The 22,230-nt window shown below is 37.7% G+C and overlaps 1 protein-coding gene across 5 annotated transcripts in view; it reads right to left on the reverse strand.

Moving 5' to 3' along the window:
- The window catches only part of LOC139115637 (nuclear receptor coactivator 2-like), an 89,680-nt gene that overhangs the window by 15,599 nt on the left and 51,851 nt on the right, over positions 1-22,230 (reverse strand). For all 5 annotated transcript variants that reach the window (XM_070677912.1, XM_070677913.1, XM_070677914.1 and 2 more), the window contains 7 exons: positions 19,672-19,809; positions 14,907-15,079; positions 12,406-12,500; positions 11,465-11,554; positions 11,181-11,262; positions 2,268-2,468; positions 557-778 (listed from right to left, as the gene is read on the reverse strand). In XM_070677912.1, coding sequence (XP_070534013.1) covers positions 557-778; positions 2,268-2,468; positions 11,181-11,262; positions 11,465-11,554; positions 12,406-12,500; positions 14,907-15,079; positions 19,672-19,736 — 928 coding nt within the window. In that variant the 5' untranslated portion in view covers positions 19,737-19,809. The remainder of the gene's footprint in view (positions 1-556; positions 779-2,267; positions 2,469-11,180; positions 11,263-11,464; positions 11,555-12,405; positions 12,501-14,906; positions 15,080-19,671; positions 19,810-22,230) is intronic.

Here is a 22,230-nt window from a genome sequence, read left to right on the forward strand (position 1 = left end):
GGTAAAGTTGGGCCTGTATACAGGCAACTGGGGGTGAAAGGGTTAAAGAAGGGTTTTATTAGTTTCTAGATGGATGGAATTTCATGTTTGAGTAATGTTTTCACTCAATTTTTTGTGCTGGAAGCAATATTTTTTCTGAAAGTTTTTATTCAATATTGTTTTCCTTTGAGCTGTTAGTAATACACAATAAGACCTCTGCAGATCTACATAATGTATAGAACAAAATCTATCAGTGACATGAAAACATTGTCATACTATCTCATTTGGTTGAAGTAACTCAATGAAATTTTTTATTATCAGGATGAAAAAACAATTAATTTGTGCAAAACTGAACTAAAGCAGAAACATAAATATCATCCATTCATGAATAGATAAGCTGGGATGAGTAAAATATGTGATTGTTGTTGTTGTATGCATTTCATTGAATTACTTCGTAGAAAATGGATGAATAGATTTAGGTCACAAGGGACCAAAGAATGTAATATCTGGTTATAAAAACTATACTGACGAGTGTGTGGTTCCTGTGTTGGGACAAATATGTCAGTGGATAGCTCACCTTCCTGATGATGTTTAATGAGTTTCTGGACGTCTGACTGGTGGCAATACTCCTGCAGGAGATGACCCATCAGCTCAGACTGGGTGTGAAAAGGCATGGTCAGAGACGAAGTGTTCGCTGAGATGATCTGACCATTCAGGTCTTGTTTGGTGACAAACTGTTGCACGGCAGATTTGCCCTCCTGGGGCATTCTTCTGGCCACGCATACCAAGTACGCAGGTCCTGAAGGAGTGGGGCAAGCAACAAAAGGTGTAATGTACAGAGGTGTGTAGGTAGCAACTTCATTGCGAAGGCAAAAGATAAATGGAAAATATGCCTCAAGTGAACACTCTGAGAGTAGAATTGAATGCCAGGAACACCGGAAGATACTGGACTTCGATTTTTTGTAGAAGCAGGAGTTCAATGCAAACTAGGACAAGACAGTACACTAGGGTACACAATCAAGTTTTCATATATCTCTCAACCCACTCTGGGAATCAAATTTTCTCGAAGCTCATTTGTTTTCTATGGTGAAGTTGTGGCAGGGTCAAATGGGGTGGGAGGGGGCGGTAGCGAGTACGGAAAGGAGTGGGAATCAGGAAACTGACTATTACCATCCTGAAGGGAGGTAGCAACCAGCACAATGGAACTGTAGGACAGCATTCATATTGCTTATATGACCCTTGAAAATTTTATGATTTCCTCTTGATCTCACAGAGAGAATGACTAACATTGTGAAATTCAAATTTTGAAATATACTTGATGATTTCGCTTTGTAATACAAAAATATGTTTTTTCAACGATTTAATTTTGATTCTTCTTGGAAAAAAAGACATGAGAAATGAATAATGACTGCAGCTAAAGCCGTTGCATCGTAACTAGAGAATCTTGTCTGTAAAAATTACTTGTGTCCCTCTGGTTTGTGGTCAATTTCCGAACATGAAGAAAAAGACAATAATAACAAACAACGTCTATTTCTATAATAAAACACTAGGTTTTACGATTCAAATTTAGCAGCATCTTTCCCTGTAAAGTAACAAAAAGTTGATGATTTTGGCATTTCTCCACACATGAAATACATTTCCAAAATAAACCATAAACACAATGACTTTGCAAGACACTGAAGTTGCATTGGCGTTTACAGTTTGTGAGAGAAGCAGTTAGCTAATAACATGGTCCATTCAATCAAAGTCACTTATAATTTAAGGACTACTTCAGCAATTATCAAAGATCTCCTGAGATCCGAAATGCCATTTTCCATGTATCATTTTAAAAATAAACCATTTCTTTAAATATTGTCATACATATCATTTTCTACGATATAATGACTGATCATTTCATAATTTGTGAAAATCCCCAGATGGCCTATCAATTTTCAAGGACTTTCAAGGATTCAATTCCATCTGCAAGGACTTTGCTGGAGTGTATGGACCTTTTAATAAGCGAACATTTCTAGCAGAGATTCAAGACGTTCTTCCATTGCTTTATTTATGCTTTGATTTTAGGAAGAATTGAAGGTATTTAAAAAAAAAAAAAATTTTCAGTGTGCTCCAAGTTTTCAAACTTGTGCATCTACTACAGTATCATTTTAATGTGAAAAAGAAAGTGTTTGTCCCTCTTACTTCTATTAATCAGTCACGAATCTAGTTGGTCATTATGTTGCCGCCTCGAGTTTGCAGGATCACAAAAAGACCCTCAAGACACTAGGCTAATGAATCAAGGAAGAACTTACCACTTGGTGATCCATCTGTCTTTGGTAACTTGTTGTCTGGGTATGGCTGCAGGACAGCCGAACACTGCATGTGTTCCAGTGAGTGTTCCTCTAGCTCCTTGTCCTCGTTGTCTTCTGCCAGCTGGACGTACATCCGGCAGTTGAATGTCCTACTCTTTGCCACCTTGTTGGTGCTGTCAGTCCGCCACGCAAAACCATTGGCTGTAATGTAAATGCAAGGTGATGAAGAAAGGGCTTAATCCTTCAACTTTGTTGCCATTATAGAATATAACACCGCCTGCATCTTTTTTCAGATCTACACAATTTTTTTTACATTTTCTTCAAAATTTTGGTCAAAAATTGTAGCCATTGAAAGGTTATGTCAATTTGGTTCAAAATTATCAAAAAATTACAGAAAAATTCATAAAAATCTGTAAAATGCTACACCGAAATTTTGATGGGAAAAATTACAAGTGTTACACTCAAATGACAAAAATCACAACTCAACCAGTACTTATCAAATGTTTTTAGAATCATTTATGCAATAAAATACCATCTGCGATATACACATACCGGATTTTCTGAGAGTACGCCCACTCGAAAAACCGCCCATGGGCGGTTATTTGGGGGGTGGGCCGTTATTAAGAATTTTAAATTTCATCTCAACCTTTGTCTACGGCATTTCAACTTGACTCCCCTTGAAAAAAATTACCTACGCAAAGGTCAAAAAGTTTTATATAGCGTACAAAATAAAATAAGTTACACTTCTAAGATAATTACTTCGGCGATATATGTCCGTATCCCCCTATTTACGCTACTAAAATGCAGGTGGAATGATCCAGAAGAACGCAAAGTCAACGTTAGAGTTTGCCACACAATGCCGACAATGATTGACAGATGAAGCAGGAGCCAGGAATTTTCCATTCTGCACGATGGGGATCATGAAATAAATAAAATGACTATCATAAAAAATAACTCTGTTTCATTATTTATTTAATGTACATCATTACTTTTCAGGTTTTTTTCGCTTTGATACAAAAATCTGATGATTTTTTTCGCGTAAATTTGTTGCATTCACAAACGTAACAGTAGTAATCCCTAGTAGAAATGGTATGATCCACAATTGTTTACGATTATTGACCTCTTTGCGTGCAACGAATGTGAAACACTGTATCTATTTTCACACGTTCGACTACTTTGATTAACTTGTCACACTTACAAACTAGGTCAACCTCAGAACACGTGCACACGTCAAAATCTGATCGATGATTTCTTCGCTTAAATTTGAATGCGTTCGACAAACCATGGAGGTAGTAGAGAAGGAGTCACAACTGAGATAATTACGTTTATTACTATTGTGCACCATTGTTTAACACCCCTTTCCCGCCATCTGCGTTGCCGACGGTACCTTCGCAACCGAACCGAGTGAAATTAACCTGGGTTTGCTCATGCGACTCAGTTTCTCCACAGTGTCATAACGCATGCGCAAAGACTATTTGCGTAGCTTGGGTCAAGTGCGTCATGATAGTGTGAGAACCGACACGTTCCGTCCACGAAAAGTGAAGTTACAAGGAATTTAAGTTTTTCATTCTCAAAATCTTGGTAATTTTAACGTCGTTTTTTATATACTTTACATTCGATCGCAGGAACCTTTCCTTGTTAGAATGAAAGTTCTGATCACGAACTTTTCAATCATGTACTGAGTATGGTGCAGCGGACTGCAGCACTGCCGTGAGCTCACGGCAGTGGGTTAACTTGTAGCGTTTCCCGGGGTGTTTAATGACGCGACGCGACGCCATGCAGCGACGCCATAGGCGACGCTGCGACGCTTTGTTTCAATGCATCGTACGTGTTGTTTTTATATCGCGACCATTCATTAAAGTCATGGACGTAGCAGTTAAAAGCTATGCTTTCTTATTTAACCTTTATAACCTTAAATATCATTAATGCCAGTACAACATGATAAACACGGCAAGAACCAAGAACTGGATTTGGAAAAAGTTGGCGTGTTAACAATGCTGCTCTACGATGTATGGCATTTTTTTTTGTAATCGCAAGCTATCATCAACTCAGTCTCCGCGCCTTTGCAGATACAAAAGCTCCCTTCCTCATTTATCTGTTCCTCGACCTCTTTAACATCGTGTACATCAAAATCTGTGGAACGACTCGAACTTCCGACGCGACGCGACGCTTGGACATGTGACGCCATGTTTGAAGATCTGTCAACTGCCGAGGGACGGCCGAAACACCCGAACTACCCCGAACGAACTCCTTGATTTTTTAGATAATAATTGGCGGTAAATTTTTACCGAATTACGGCCCTGGGCCGTTATTTAGCTACAGGTGTGAAGCAGACAATGTAGCCATTTTCTGTTTAACGCCCTGGGCGTACTCTCAGAAAAATCCGGTAATAACTTAAATTCCCTCCTTTGACTTTGTACATATTATCAAATTATAATATGTTAAAATCACCATAGCCAGTGTAAAATCAATGTCACATTGTAACTTTCCATATCCCAGTAATGATCTTTACCCCTTCACAAGCAGCACTGCTGCATACATGAACATTGGCAATGCTAATTTAAGAATAACCAGTATTTGAAGCAGAGTAAAAATTAAATGTACTAATATTCCCTGGATTCACAATCTGTTGAGTTGATTTGGACAGCCTTTGTGACATAGGTCATAACCTATAAAAAGACACTGTGTTCTTCCATGGTTTCCAGTTAGGCGGCCCATGGCATACTTGTGTATTTCTTCAGAACTGTAATATGGTTAGCTGGAATCCGACAATCTGATTGGCTGGAGCCAGGGTTTATATCCTCAACAAGAAGACCTGCACGCTACGTAACGTTTTTGAGCTCATCCAAATTTAGAACGCCAGCTTGAGAGCGCAACGTGCCATAATGTCGAACAAGAGATTGATTTTGATTGTTAAATTTTAGTCTGGTGCAGCTTGACGAACCAACAAATGAAGAGCTTGTGTAAGCAGTGAAGGCTACGTAACAACAACATAATTTTTAAAAGTTTTTTGAGCGTTTTTTCAAGTAAAATTCTTCAAGTTCGATGTCTAATCGCGATATTGACGCGTTGCATTACCGTAATTTATGGAATCAACTTTACACGCACGTGCGTTCTGAAACGTTCTTTTTAGAGTTTGTGTGAGGCTGGGTGCTCCTGAACTCTAGTTCCAGCTTCGGCCCCAAAAAACAACATTGTCCACTTGTTTTTAACTTTAGCATATTATAATGAGGTTATAAACGGTGTGCTCGGGTATTTGGTTGAGGATATAAGACCTCTGGGGTGAAAATTAGCATATTTGGGTGAAAAAATCACCTCGCTGCGCTCAGTGATTATTTCCCGCCAAATATGCTAATTTTTATCCCATCCGTCTTATATCTGCAACCAAATACCCGAGCACACCGTTTATAACCTCTAAATAAGCTTGTCAGCAGCTGATATAATGATTACTGCTGTTTTCCTTAGGTTATCATATTTTTCCATTTTTTCTCTGCCAAAAGGTGTTTCCTTCTGTGACCAGATAATAATAAACTCTAAAAACATCCCTATATTGTGAAATGCCATTTACACAAGGAATCTAATAGTTGATTCAAACTTTACACAACAGACAGTTGTGAGGTTGTTTATCAGTTTGCTAGGACCTATGATTGATGTCCAGAGTACCTTTAAAAGGAAACTAGCAACAGGTACAAGTCAGGTTAAAAAAAATCTGACAGCCTAATTATCTCTGTGCAACAATTATAGCTGTAGTTTCAGTTTCCTATGAATACAACAGACACTGGCATTGCAATTTTTAGACCTGTTTTGGTTATAAGACAAGTTAAAATTGGCAACATGTTACCACTTTCTAAAAAAAGTGAGGCTAAGATCTGACAAACATTTCAGTACTCCTGTTTGTATTGGGGGGAGGGAGGGAGAGAGAGAGAGAGAGAGAGAGAGAGAGAGAGAGAGAGAGAGAGAGAGAGAGAGAGAGAGAGAGAGAGAGAGAGAGACACACACGTGTTTGATACAGAGGAAGGTTTGCAAATCGTGTCACAGCCAATTCGTTTGAAAATATATGACTACATGCAGACAGAAATTTCTTATCTTACAAAGCTTGTACCCCTTTGCCTAAAAGGTATGATTTTCTCTCATTTGAAGTGATGTGGAACACAAGCTCCCCCTAAGGCGAGATGGTAAAACAAGTACCATGGGATCAGCTTCAACAGCTGTGGCTGATATCGGTTTGAAATCCTTTAGAGTTTTAACCTGTTCACCCCCAATTCCCTGTAAACAGGTCCACTACCCCCATTGATAACAATAGGATCGGGCCAAACCACGGTGGTGAGAGAGTTAAACATACTACTACTCTGCTTACATCAAGCAAGCATTCAGTAAGTGGCACTGCCTTGCACAGAAATAGGTACCATGGACATGGAATTTCCACAATTACTAGACTCATCTCAAGATTAAACCTAGATTTTCACACGGCCAAATGCTTATCAGTTGATACTGATCAAATTCTGGAACAATCTACCTCTGTCAATCAAAAGAAAATACCGTCAATGACGCTGTACCTTCTCTAATGTGTGGCCAGGTCAGGTAATTGGTTGTTGGCATGGAGTTGTTGGTAAATAGTTGATGATGTAGGGGCATGAGGTGGGATATGGACCCAAAGAACCCAAAAGATGATTAAATACATCAATCAAAAAAATTCTAAGCTACTGTATAAACTGCCTAAAGATAGTTCAATGTGGAAAAAGTTAAATAATTCGAAATAAGAATTCACAGTCCAAAATAGTAATGACGCACTTCCTTACTGACCTGAGTGCATGTGAAATACACAACCTGGCATCTGTAAATTAAATGTATACCAAGTGATCATTTCCAGTCACTTTTAACTGTTTTTAGTGGATTTTCCAAAGAGTCCTGTGGAAATTATGAAAAACGCCTATCTGGTCTTGTGTTTGTATAACCTCATGCTGATAATTGTCATAGTATTGAAAAAAAATTGAAAGTGAAGAAATTACTGTTTTTAATAGGCATATTTTCCTTGAAATACATGACCGTGTAAAGAATATATGCTAAAAGTGTTTAAGAGTAAATTTCTTTTCAAAAAATAATTTAATTTGTGACCAAAGGATTTTTATTCTTTGAGTTTACAAATTCAAACATTGCAATTTGTTCAATCATCTTGTGCAGTGCAAAATTTATAAAATGACTGAAAAACAAAATAAAATTGGCAGAATTATAGTCTTTGTGATGTAAAATTATGGGTTGACATCACGATCACTGTTAATCTGTTTGAAGTACTAATATACTATAATTTAAAAAAGAACAAGTCATCGTTGATGACACAGTCCCCACTTGTTAATGGGTATTTTGATTACAGGTCCTCAAGAGGATAGAGTCCTCTTCATTAGGTCTGTGATACAAATACTTTTGAATGAATTCGCTTGATACATGTCTGAGTTATGGTTCAGGACATGAAAAAATCGTAACAAAATGGTCGCACAGTGGCCATATTGGATCGCATCACAAAACAAATTGATGTGCATAGCTATGACATAGGTCAATGTCCTTGTACCAACTTTGAATAAAATCGGTTGAGATATGCCTGAGTTATGGCTCTGTACATGAAAAATCGTAATAAAATGGCCGCACAGCGGCCATATTGGATCGTATCACAAAACAAATTGCCGTGCACAGCTATGACATTTGTCAATAAGCTTGTACCAACTTTGAATAAAATCGGTTGAAACGTGCCTGAGTAATGGCTCTTTACATGAAAAAATCGTAACAAAATGGCCGCCTGGCGGCCATATTGGATTGTATCACAAAACAAATTGACGTGCATATCTATGACATTGGTCAATGTCCTTGAACCAACTCTGAATAAAATCGGTCGAAACATGCCTGAGTAATGGCTCTGTACATGAAAAAATCGTAACAAAATAGCCGCCTGGCGGCCATATTGGATCGTATCACAAAACAAATTGACGTGCACAGCTATGACATTGGTCGATGTCCTTGTACCAACTTTGAATAAAATCGGTTGGAACATGCCTGAGTTATGGCTCTGTACATGAAAAAATCGTAATAAAATGGCCGCCTGGCGGCCATATTGGATTGTATCACAAAACAAATTGACGTGCATATCTATGACATTGGTCAATGTCCTTGTACCAACTTTGAATAAAATCGGTTGGAACATGCCTGAGTTATGGCTCTGTACATGAAAAAATCGTAATAAAATGGCCGCCTGGCGGCCATATTGGATCGTATCACAAAACAAATTGACGTGCATCTGTATGACATATGAAGTAATCCTTGTACCAAGTTTGAATGAAATCGCTCCAGGCATCTCTGAGATATCTGCGTGAACGGACGGACGCACGGACGCACGGACGCACGCACGGACATGACCAAACCTATAAGTCCCCCCGGACGGTGTCCGTGGGGACTAAAAAGTTCATGCAGAAACGGTAAAATATATTGTCAGCAATGTAGTGTTAATTTTGACTTTACATCAAAATATGCCTTTGCTGGATACCAAATATACAGGGCGAAATATCAGCCATGTTCAGCAAAATCCACACAACAGCATTGATCCTTTTCTAATTTGATTTGATTTGCTTTAATATGTTATCCTTGTATGACAGTCAGTACAATATGGAACTTGAACACAACACAGTGAATAAGTATGCTGTAAATGAAATGGTGTGGCTGCATCCACATGCAGCAATAGGGAGTGCCTTTGTCTCTCACCCCTCATTTCCAACCTGTCCCATCCCTGAAAAAATAGTTTGGTCTTATATTTATAATGTTAATAATTTCTGTATTTGTTAAAATGTGCGCATCTCAAAAACTTTTGATCATAAACATTTTCATTGTTTTTTATAGCTGACCAATCAGTTAACCTGTTTATTTTGAATATTTGCGCATTTTTCCTCAGTATTTGACATTTTCTGAATACCTTCTTATTCAGTTTGTCATTTTCTAAAGTTTAAATGCTCCATTGTGTGGTCAAGCTTTCCACAAGCATCAAATGTGGTACTTCATATAGGAGGGTCTGCCTCTAGAGGGCGGGCATCATGAACACTCCTGTGTTTGTTGGTTAATTCCTCCACGTAAACTTCTGATTGTACTGTAAACATTGAACATGGCCGACGTCCGATTTTCCTGTCTAAAACTTTCACTCATTTTCGTTCATATGACTCTGAAACTCCAGGAAACGATTGGGAAGAAAGGGTTATCTTGAAATATTGAGGTACTCGCCTATATTTCGCAAAATTAAATGAGAAAAAATGCAAGGAAAATGCCGACAGGCTTACACAATGACAGTTTTCAGACTCGGCCGGAGGCATATGATCATCTCTGCAGATTATGCAACAGGCCCAGATCACGTGAGGCCATGAGGGGATATCCACGCAACTCAGTACCAAACACTAGCGCTCACAGAGTGAGCAAACACAAAGTGAGTACCCCTAACGTCAGCTCAGTAGTCTGTAATAGATTGTAGTCAACTAAGAAACCTTGGAGAAAGGCTTAACACTGTGGCTATGCCGCTAAGTCCCTTTTGATTTTTGTCATAGCTCAAAATCGTTCTCCCACACCTCAACCTGAGCCATGAACACCCCCACCAGTTTATGATATGACCCATCACAATGGCATGACGTCAACGGATCTTGACAGACGGAAGTCTTGACAGACGGAAGTTCTTGACAGCAGCATATTGTTTTCAACTCTAATACCTTCTCTGTCTATAAATAGACACGAGAAGTGTAATAACACCGCGAAAATAATTTCAGAACGTCCTGAAATCTCTCATCCTTAATTCACATAATTTTGGGTGTATTTCCCCTCAAATTTTCTGATAGGCCCAAAGTTTATTTGTGACCATACTACTTCTCTGGGAGGCTATTTTTGCACTGCTTCACTGTTTGGCCATTGTATCACCATGTCACATCCATTACATTCCTTTAACCATGCCTATTCCACTCCGTGTTCATTACCACGAACCAAGGGAGTCACATTATGGTAAGGGTGAGCTAGGAGACACTGAATGCCCCTAAGGTAGAACGCACCTCGGGACAGACATTCGGACTCTCAAACTTTTACAGTTCTATTCTGATATACCACATGTGGGGGCTCATTTTAAAGCTCTTGGTGAAAGAAAACTTTTCACCGGCTTAGTTTTTCGAAATTTGAAAATTTTTATTTTTCGCCATAGAGTTAATACAAGGATGGCGGCCATTTTGAATTTCTAATATCGGTAAATCTTGGGTAATTTGTTTCTCTAGTACCAAAATTTGCACGGTGACCCCCTATTTTATTCTTGATTTTGAAAGAGAATGATTGAAAGATTCCTTGAGGAAAGTTAGAGCAAAAGTTTAAGTCTTTCACTTTCGAGGTGCATAATACTCTTAAACGGGAAATTACAGGACCGTGGGCGCACAATAGTGGAATTACTGATGACGCAGCCATTTGCATACACTGGGCGGGAGTTTTTGAATTCCCATAGCATTGCTTTGATCGTATGAGAAATTTGAATAATCATGATCGACACTTACATGACATATGCAAAGAGGTGTCAAATAGTCGTACAGAGAACAAGTTTTGAAACATATGCGTTCTACGACAAAAAGCGGAACATTTTTTTCAGTTTATTTTCAATTCAAGTTTTGTCGCTATATATTCACAGACATCATATGCAAGATTCAAGTACAATGAACGCCTAAAACATGTCAAAATTATGGGATTCTGGGACCAAACACAACACATCCGATCAGTAGCGTTGCTTTTTGACATTTGCATAGATTTATGATAATCCGGCTTTTATAGGGGAAGTTCCTGTTTAGGAAAGCTTATTTACAACAGTAAAGTCATCTACATGAGCCAATCCACTGTATTTCCTTTGCTTGGTATACTTACTTAGTGGCAAAAGACATTCAATAAGCTGGGCATGGTCCCCAACATGGATCAAATTGTAAATACTGCTTCCTACTAACTCATCCTGTAAGGAAAAAGATGGACAAGAAAATATGAAACAAATTTTGCTTAATCTATCGACCCTAAAAGAAGTAAATTGATCAATGTTTTGTTTGAACTTGTAAAAGGCACTGAATAGCCCAGTAAAAATCTGAGCAATTGACCATAATGTTTCATGATAAACTATAAATGATATTTTTCTCAGAAGAGTTTCACTTGACACTAACCTTGTCAAACTTCAAGTAAGTTGTCACATTTTCGGTGACAAATTCAATCCGGCCTTGGCTATTCACTACAAACAAAAATCCATCCAATGCCTGGGGAGAAAATGGAGAAAAAAACAAAAATATCTCATTAAGAGAACAAGAAATTCTGATTGGTTCCCTTACTTTCTGAAGGTATTATTATGTTTAACATGTTACAGGAACAAAGGTGACGTTTTTACAGCTATTATAATTTTAGCAAGATTACAGTATGAAGGAAATTGTGACGGTATTTCTCACAAAGATATCTTTAAAATTAAAATTGAAAGTAGAATTTACATAGAGCAGTATATCCAGAGAAAAACTGATCCGAGGCGCTTCACAGAGCTGAAAAAATTAATAAGTTAGTGTTGCCTTGTTGTGTACGCTTTTTTGAAGAGATGAGTTTTCAGTTTCTTTTGAAAGATGGGAAGTGACTGGCTCTCTTTAATATCAAGTGGTAGGGAATTCCAGAGCTTCAGCGCAGCATTCATGAAGGCACGTCTCCCGTATGATGTTTTAACTCTGTGTTCTTGAAGTAATAAGTGTGATTTCGAGCGTAGGTTACGGGTGGGTTTATACTGTTCTAAAGTGTTGATATGTAAGCTGGAGCCAGATTATGTAGTGCTTTAAAAACCATGATAAGTAGTTTGAATTCAATTCTCTGTGGAATGGGTAGCCAGTGAAGATTGTAGAGAGCTGGTGTAATGCTGTCTAACTTCTTTGTCCTGGTGTTGAGACGAGCTGATGTGTTCTGTAGGCGCTGTAGTTTATTTATCTTATTTACTGAGATGCCATATAAAAGAGATGGATAGGTAAACGCGCTGACATAAACATGGAAGTACATAATCAAATACAGGACACACACTATATAGTATTGATTTCCATTACGTGAGAGAAGACAATGACTTGGTAGGATGCCTCACCTCAAGAAGCAAAGGTCCCAGTACATCACTTGCCAACAGAGCTGGTTTACTTGAAGATACTTGGCACTGTTGTACTGCTCCGTTGGACTCTGCCTCTGTCAGAGGATGAAAAACATGATCATCTTGTTTCAGAGCAAGGAACCTTAACTCAAATTATTTGCTACCATATTGAAAATGTGGGGATGTCTTTTGACCAAAATATTTAGAGGGATATAAATTTTTCCTGACTTTATACTTAAAGGGCCAGTAATGCCTAACTTTTGATGATTTTTTCACTATTTTTGTTTTTAATTTCAACTTCAGTTTCTTGTTCTGCTCCTAAAAGCATGTTGAGATACACAGTATCCAGCTTGTCAACTCAGCCTGTACATGTGCACACTGCCTTGTTATTGTTGACAAGTGAATTCTGGTCCAGACTAGAATTCAAACAATAATGGTGGATTTTACACATAAAGATGCTATGTTGACAAGCTAAACAGTGGGCGTTTCAACATTCTATTTGGAGTAGAATATGAGCCTGCAATTGACATACAAGATAAAAATAATGAGAAAATCATAAAAAGTTAGCATTACTAGCCCTTTAATATAGGTGTTCTTCATGTTCATTTTCCATACTTTACACATTGTATATCTTTACTTTCCATCGAATCTAAAATCTGTCTTTATCAGCAACACATAAGCATCAAATGACAAAATTCAGCAGAAAGGCTATGGCAAACAATGATGGCATAGAGTTATACAGAATGGATGTCAGAACGCTGATATCAAGTTATTGCTCCAAGTCAGTACAGCATTTGTCATTGTGCATTTTTGAAATATCAAATTTACACTAAAACAAATGAATTTGCCCCTTGTTTTTGAATTAGTTATATTTTGATGAGAGTTTTGGGTGCAGGCTAAAAACATAATTGACCTTTCTGTAAGAGGACTACACTCATGGATACATGCAGCAGATTGGGAGAGAACCATGATATCTACTTTGCTGAAATTAAATCCTCTAACTTTTAGAGGAGATGTCAACATTGTGGACCAGGAAAGTTGGTGTTCAGCCACCGTATTATAATTCTCATTGGATTCAACAGATAGATTGCAAACAGGGACTCGCATAAATACCTGGGGAAATGTTAAACTCTTTTTCCCTACATCACTTAATACAATGCAAGCCAACCAATTGAAAACAATAGGATTCAGACAAACCATGTTGATGAAAGGGTGAAGGTAGTGTTGAGCTGTGATGCTGCACTTGTCTTGTTGTGTACAAAATGGAGCTGATTACTACATGATCGAGGGGCATTAGCTGAAAGTTACCCCTTTCACCACCATGAATTGGTCCATTGTTATCAATGATTATGAACTTGTTTAACTCTTTGAGTGCCAAAGTCAATTTTTGCCACCTTTATAAAATGTCACCCAGACAATTTTTCTTCAGATTTTTTCCAAATTTTGATCAAAAACTCTAGCCAATGAAAAGTAATGTCCATTTGGTCCCAAATTGTCCAAAAAATTACAAAAATTCATTAAAAATTGGCAAAATTTTGCAAAAAAATTTTGGTAGGAAAGTTTACAGCACTCAAATGGTTAAAGGGAATGTCGTGGAAACAGGTTAACTACAATGACAGATTTTCCTTTAACCTTTGAACCTTGACACCCCTGTGACCCATGACATCATGAGCAGGGATAAGTCCAAATGGGATACAAAGAGTTGGCTAATATCATGGATTTACCTACACAGATCTTCCAAGACTGCGGGTGTAACTATATATGGAAACTGTGGACAGTGGAATGGCTAATCTTTTTCACTAAATTATTCAGTGATTTTACATCTGACATCTTCTTGATACGCTGGTAACTAACCTCATGGAATACACATGTTAGCTTCAATCTATTTCTCACCAAGCTTTGGCAGAAGGCTAAAATTTGCAGCTATTGGGTTGGAATATCACTTGAAAATAAAGGTCTAAAAGTTGGGAAATCGAAAGTGAAGTACTTTTAAACCTGAACACCAAAACTCCTGTGGTAAGACAACCATCAAGTATTTTCAGGAAATGAAAATGTGAAGTCTGTTCTTTCACCATCAACAGACACAGCACTGCTTGCCAAATTACCAAAAAAAATTTACATCTTGAACATTTTGGAAATCATTCAACAAAAAGACGGCATTTGTACAGTACAGCAATTACAGGCATAGATACAGGCACAGAGGTAGATGGCAAATGCTTTACTGATTCCAACAGTCCTGTAGTGATTATGTTACCTGCAGCAAAAGGGAGCCACATATGACAATTCCACATCTCCATTATTCATACATTCAATATGCCAACTTGTAGGAGTGAGTCCTGGGTGCTTACCAATCATGGCAATTTCATCGGGTTCAAATATACAATGGCTACCGTAATTGTCATATCTGCTCCTGACTTTTCCCATGGAGGCTTTTAGTAAAGTAAGCCACCGAGACAACATAGAAAACTGCTGAAGTAACACAAAGGCCACAGTACACTCACCTTGTTGTTTCTTGATTGATTTAATCTGTTTCACAGTTTCTTGAAGTATGGCACACTTGTCAGGCTTGACATTACAGCTGTCCATATTGGTTATGCTGGCAGAAATCAACTCAGCTAACTCCTCGATGTAAATGTTCTCCTGCTCTCTCCGCCGTCTCTCGTTCAGGGATTTACTGCTCACCGAAAAGAAAGAAATCATGGTCTTTAAAATGTTGTGCCTTTCTGGACAGACAATGGGTTCTCAGTGATGTACAGCAGTTAGGTTCCAGTGTTGGCTTTTAGAAGACATAACTAAATATACACTCCCACTATGAAGTATGTGGGACTGTGCAGGTGATGCTGTCTAATTAACATAATTTCTGACGGCCTTTGATTTTTTTTTTTGAAATCCCCCTGTGGATCTGTATCTTTCTCACTAATTGTGATCATTTGCTGTATCCCTGCCAAGTAATGCGCAATACCCTAGTGTCTCACACAACTAGGAACGATCAGGCAGAGGATGAGCTGACAACTTTTGCTGAAATTTAACACTCCCAATTGTTGACAGATAATTTTCTGCAATCATTGGATATATGCATGACAGCCATGGAAAATTCATGTGTGGGTACCGTCTTCTGTATACTTTCATTGAAGCCCTATCATTTTAGTTGTTTGATTTCCCTTTTAATATTGGCAATCTATTTGAATTTGAATTATATATAAGGCAAACAAAAAAAAAATGTTTTTTTTTTTCATCCTAGGCCTTTTCCAGTAGAGATTCAGGATTTTATGGCCCTTATTTCTTGAATTTACAAGATGAAACTATTCATATGTAAATAAAATACAAATATTTTTACATGTAGCAGTGATTTTGACACTCAGACAGATAAAACATTGATGTTTACACAGGTATTTTTACATTTAGCAGTAATTTTGACAATCCTGTTATCCTATAGACAATAACATTTTCTACTATAACCTACAATTATTTTGTCATATCAAATTTTTTTCTGAGTGTATACGAAAAAAAGGGCTGATAGGGCCAGTGTTAGATTGAAGTGTGTGAGAATGGGACATAAAAACTATTCTTTTTAATTTGGTCTAGTTTGTACTTTTAATAGCAGCAACTTGCACATGGATGTTCTAATAATGGTTATGATGTTGATTGTTATGGCATAATGGACATGGGTGGTTATTTTGGTTGAATGCTATCAGCATCGTTTTAACCACAGGCTTCTTTGGGTTGGTAGCTGCTGGCATTAGGTTTACTACAAGAGGTGATTTGATGCTTTTGCACAGCATTTGCAGAGTGGAATAAAAGTTCTTGCTTGCAAGAATAGCACGAAGCAATTCAACAGTCTTCACCTGAAGCATAGCCATAATTCATTACAATATGAAAAAGACAAATGAACCATCAGGCATTTGATTTCAAAACAACATTCCAAAAGTTATGAATAAATAGCAAGTATATGAATGATACAGGCTGTTTTACAGATGTGGTAAGAAACGGACATGTTTGAGCTGGAACACTGTGCACTCATGAGTAACAGCATGCAACGGTATTGGTATAGAAGCACTGATACAGTAAGACACAGAATTTTATTATTTATGTAAAACCAAAGTAGAATGCAACTTGGGGGGAGTCTTTTGGATTTACTTTGAAAGGAAACAGTATCTCATCCTTGATGAGTTTGCATACCTGCATGATTGGGAATTCAACAGACAACCACACGTCAACCTCATAGAGTTCACAAATCACAGCTTGCTTACTATTTTTTTTTCCAGGGTTACACAATTCCATCGAGGGTCGATGGGAAATAGGGCATGTTTGATTGCTTTCACTTCGTGTTTATATAAAAGTACAAATCCTCATGTTTACCAAGAATTCAATCCAATAAAATACTTTTTACATTCACATCTTATTGAGCATAGCATTTACATCTGGTACTACTGTAGAAATATTCTGTCAGTTTTTTTAAAAGATTGCGGCTGTGGAGAATTTTATATAATAACACAAATGTTCATGAAATGCTTATATCATTCCTTGCAATACACACTAATTAACCTCTTCACACCCAATTCCCTGTACTAAGGTCCACAATCACTAATGATAATGATTGGTTTGGGCTAAACCATGGTGCTGACAGGGTTAAAGATTAGCATATCTACATTCTATAACATCTGTGAGAGAGACAAATGAATTAAATAATTTGCCCCAAGATTCAAGGCGCATGTAGTCAATACTAAGAGGTCATTAGCAAATATCACCGGCTCCTATGTCATTTCAGAGTGAGTACAATATGAGCTAGATAGAAATATTGAAATATTGGCAATATTGCTCTCATTCTACCATTAATCTACCATTATATTACCATGCCCTGCCCGTCGCATTTGATTGGGCGAGCTGAACCACGTGACTGACCACAAATACACAGTAATGGTTTGTTTACATGCCCGTGAATATGAATAATAAGATTAACAACTCAAAGTATCGTAACTTTACAGCTCAAACGTAAATCATAATCAATCACCAAAAAAAATGGAGCACTTGTAGTCAAGTTGAGATACTTTTTTTGAAAAATCTCCTGATTTGCCAATTTTTTACAGCGTGTGTGACAGTGCGTAACGTATTGCTCAGTTTCTGGGGCCCAGTTGTCATTCGCTCCTGAATTTTCGGAGTTTTGACGGTTTTCTTGGGTTCGCTGATAATATAATGGAAATAACAGACTCCGCTCTGACCATTAACGTTTATTTGTGGGCGCGGACTCGAGGAAAGCAAATTAACAGGCCTGGCGAGCCTCGCCAAGTAATTTTGGCTTTCCTCTCGCCCTTGCCCACAAATAAACGTTAATGGTCAGCGCGTCGCCCGTTATTTCTATAATATATAATAATTACTATAATATCCAAAAAGGCAATTAAGGTCCGGGGATGGAGAGAGAGAGAGAGAGAGGGGGGTAGAGTGGGCAGTGGGAGGGACAATGGGGAGAGGACAGGGGAGGAAGAGAGATGCAGTATCTGGATTCTGAAGTACTGTATATACTTTTTCCTCTTTATTGGACATATCTGTATGTGTTTTTGTGATCGTCACATACAGTATGAAGCCACTGTCTTGAATTGCAGGCAACTGTTGGGGTGGCAAATGTAACACTTGGTGAGTAGAAATTCTGAGATGGCTAATCAGAGGGTGTTAGAAGAATAACCAGCAATCAAATCAGCTCTATGAGATACACTGAATTGTACCACCTATTGTACCACCAAAAAAGCCCCTCCATTTTGTTTCCAATCAACTGTACCACACCTCCATCTCTCTTGCTTATCATGCAAAGAACACAACCTTGTTCCATTCTACATCCCTACAACACCAAGGTAAGATCTGCCTAAAGATAAACATGTCATGATTTTTGTACTGATAGTGAATCAGAATTCAACGTTACAAATTAGGCAGACAGGAAATCAAGGCAAGACTTTCATGGACCCTGTGTCATATGACTGTGATGATGAAAAAAAAGAACATCATGTTATCAAAAAAGATTTTTTTCTGTAACCAGTCCATGGAACTGAAATAAGAATATCTTGATTTTTTCACAAAAATAGTATCTTCCCGCTCACATCAGTTAGTGCTGATTTAAAAACTTAATTCACTCTTCACATCCTCTTTACTCCCTTGTACATTATACACGTTTACAATTCTTGGTGTGAATCCCCCCCCACCTCCTCCATATGCAAAGATATTGTCATGTCATCAGTAAGGCACTGTGATTGTTAGAAGAATCATTTGGGTCATTATGTGTGAATTGCGAAGCTTGTAAACATGGTGAAATGTGCAGGACTAGTGAGGGGTTACTGTAATCCCTTTAAATGGAAGATGTCTCTGCTGTAATTCTTGAAGTTACGAAAGGCAGGACTGTTGATAGTGTTATTAAAATGTATTTAAAAAGGAATGACATCAGGCAAGCCTCAATTGGTACCTCTACTATAAGACTCTCTCACAGCTCCTGAATGTCTTTGCAGTGTGTGTCTTTTCTGCCCGGATTTTTAACAATGAAGCCTGGATCAGCAAAGTGGTAGAGCAAGCCTAGTTTCCTCCTGATGTGTAGCAGCTCGGAAGGTCATATCTGACTGGAATACTTTCATTATTTACAGCACCTTAAGGAGTCTGAAGCTCAAGCTATTTGGAAGCTGATTGGCAATTTTGAAATGATTCAACAGGGACATTGATATTCAGTCAACCAATAAGCTACAATCTTCTGAGACGCTGCACATGTCCCTGGTTTCATTGGCCTTAGTAAGGCGTATATCAGTGGAGGTTGGAGATTGGATGTTGCATTGTGAATTAGTAACTGTGATAGATGCGCCTCTTTTTCAGTGAAGGTGTGGTTGATAATGTGTGAAAATGTGATAATCTTCCAAAAAAACTATCCCATGATTTTTTCATGATGTATATTACCATTGCACAAATCCAATGCAAGGCTTTTACTGAATTTTACTGTGAAAGCAAAACAATGACTATCTAATATACTACCGCAGTACTGTCTTGACTTTTTCAAAAAAATGTAACAGCTTTGTAGTCCAAGATCACAGCAAATCCACCAAGGGATCATGGATGACATTACTCCAGTGCTTCTCCTTAGCTTAAATGTATGCTGTGCTCCGGTTGTAGGTTTCCGGGGAAGCACATTGTACACCGAAGCCGAGGAGAGGTTCTAGACTAGAACTTTGTAGACCCTTGTTCAACAGTGTGTGGCCCAAACTCAAACCCAGCATGAAGCGTCATAGACATCCTTACCTCTGTGTTTTCTCACTGTCTGTCTTTGTGCGTATCCTGGCAAAGTCTTGGTTGCTGGTATTCATTGCAGTGGCAGAACAGGAGGGATTTACAAGCTGTCAGCTGAGCCACTACCACCTCTTGCGGTGTCAGCCCTCTCTGTTGACAGAAAGTAAAAAAAAAGCATTAAATGTGACATATCTTGGGAGTTTAGTTACAGGTTTTGTTTCCTTTCAATGAGTGGCAATAGGAGCAAATTATTCTTAAAAGAGCCCTGAGAACACTGTTAATATGAATAATGATACTGATGTATTATCATAATAAGAAAATATTTATTTTTTGACTGGGCAAGTGGATTTCAATTAAATTTTGCCAAGTATAGTAAACGCTCGAATACATTGAGAGTGAAAAACACAATTCACTGTAGTTATAGTTCAAATACCAAAACAAAAGACATGACACAAGATAGCTACAACAGATCATGGTTTAAACTCTATAACAGTTTATTACCCCCTTTCAAAAGTTTCCAAAGAACAGGATGCTCGTCGAAAATTATTTGTACAGTTAACAAAGGAATAGCAGCTATTTGATTCAAGGTGTTGGTAAATTTTAGGTAATTTGTTTCTCTGGTACCAAATATTTCACGGTGGCCTCTGATTTTTTATCCTTGATTTCATAAGGGAATGTTTGAAAGTTTTCTTGAGGAAAATTTGGGCATTAGTTTCAATCTTTCAATTTCTGGGCCAGGACAACATGCACTTTACATATGAGGAGAACATAAATAGTTTATTGACCGTGAAAGTTACCCCAACCAATATCGCCTACATAATGCTATATTTTTATTATCAAGTCTGTAATCCTATTCACTGTTATTACAGACAATTTCAGGTGACGATGACACATTTGGCAATTCAGACAGGATGAACAAGAGCAGTGTTGTATTTTGTAGCTGCTATTGTTGAATAGCGCTGATTGCAAATGACACAACGTCACTTTTCTCTCATTAACATGCATAAATAAATATTTGTCAGTATTTTCCACATAAACAACGAAAATAAAACCTGCTCGTGTTGCAATGGCTACAAAAAGTCACACTAATTCATATGAATTTATGGTTTAGACTACAAGCTGCAACAACAGCTGTGCATACAACGATAAAATTTGTCCAAAATTCAGGCAGATTTGTCCGAAGTTGCGCATGCACAGCTATTTTTAGTGACAAACCTGAAATCACGATCAACGGTATTTCGAAAACTATAAACTTACAAGGACAATGAGAGTCTTGTTATTATACAACACACGCAACACAATGACTGCTTAAATCTCTTGCTTTGGGCAAAACAAGACACTATACCGCTTTCTACAACAGAGACCATTTCGTGAACACGTGCTCTGCGCAGGAAACCAACTTTTTCGTGACATTCTGATTTCAAACGGGAGAAAATTGACCTTCAAGACAGAATCAGCTCGCAGCATCAGAAACAGACATCTTCTGAAACAGTATGCATTATACAGATAAGTTACATGCCTGTTGGCAATGCTTTTCAAGCCAAACATACGATAACGGAAATTTGACTCTCGCAAAATGTCAAGCCTGTCCTCTCCATGGGCAAATTTGTGTTTACATGTGCATCTTGGTGAATGAACATACAGTATGCCTCTGTCTATGCTGAGATGATTCCTGACTGCCAGTATACTCAAAGAGTAAAGCTGTCAATCATGCATTTCATAAAATTAAGTCTCTTTTACACCATCCTCACCTCAAGAAACTTACTTCAGAGCAGTTTCAATCAAAGTAAGTCTCTTTTACACCATGTCATATGGTTGTATAATGATGAAATAAGAATACAATATGTAATCAAAAAAAGATTTTTTCTGGAACACTTTTTAACCAGTCCATGGCACCTCAAATATCAAATATGGAAATAACTCAAATAGGTAAATCTTTTTCATAAAAATTAAGACAGCACTGGTATATTTCATAATCATTTGCACAATATATAAAGCCGACATGCCTAGGAACCAGGTTACCTGTAAACTAAATTTGTTGGACTAGCATTTTGCGCAGAATATGATGTTCTGACAAAAGAGGTAACTGCTCTAAAAGTTTACATTTGCAAGTCATAATAATTTACACAAGTCAAACTTAATCTCAGAAGCCATTCAATACCTTGCAAAGCTATTACTCAAGCAGTTCTGAAAAAAGTACAAAATTACAAAATTTGGCACACTGTTTACATATTGACATTTCTCCACCATTTGGATATATCTTATATCAGGTCATCCTAAAAGAAACCTAAAATTAAAATCAAGACCTATTGGACAAGTCGTTCCTGAAGAAAACTTTAAAAAAAAAATTCCCCAAAACTTTTAAAAATACAAACATGCATATTTTATGCTCAAACAGTCTTAATACAAAAGCTAGCCACCTTAGGTGTAATAGTTTTTGAGTTTTTAGCTCCACAAATTTGGTCTACAAACGGACGGATGGGGCCAATAACACATGAGACTTTACAAAGGGGAATTTTAGGACATGACCCTGATTTGTGTCAAAGAAGGGTCATGCAGATAGCTCAGGAG

Source organism: Ptychodera flava, chromosome 17 (genome assembly GCF_041260155.1).
Source record: "Ptychodera flava strain L36383 chromosome 17, AS_Pfla_20210202, whole genome shotgun sequence".
NCBI classification, from domain to species: domain Eukaryota; kingdom Metazoa; phylum Hemichordata; class Enteropneusta; family Ptychoderidae; genus Ptychodera; species Ptychodera flava.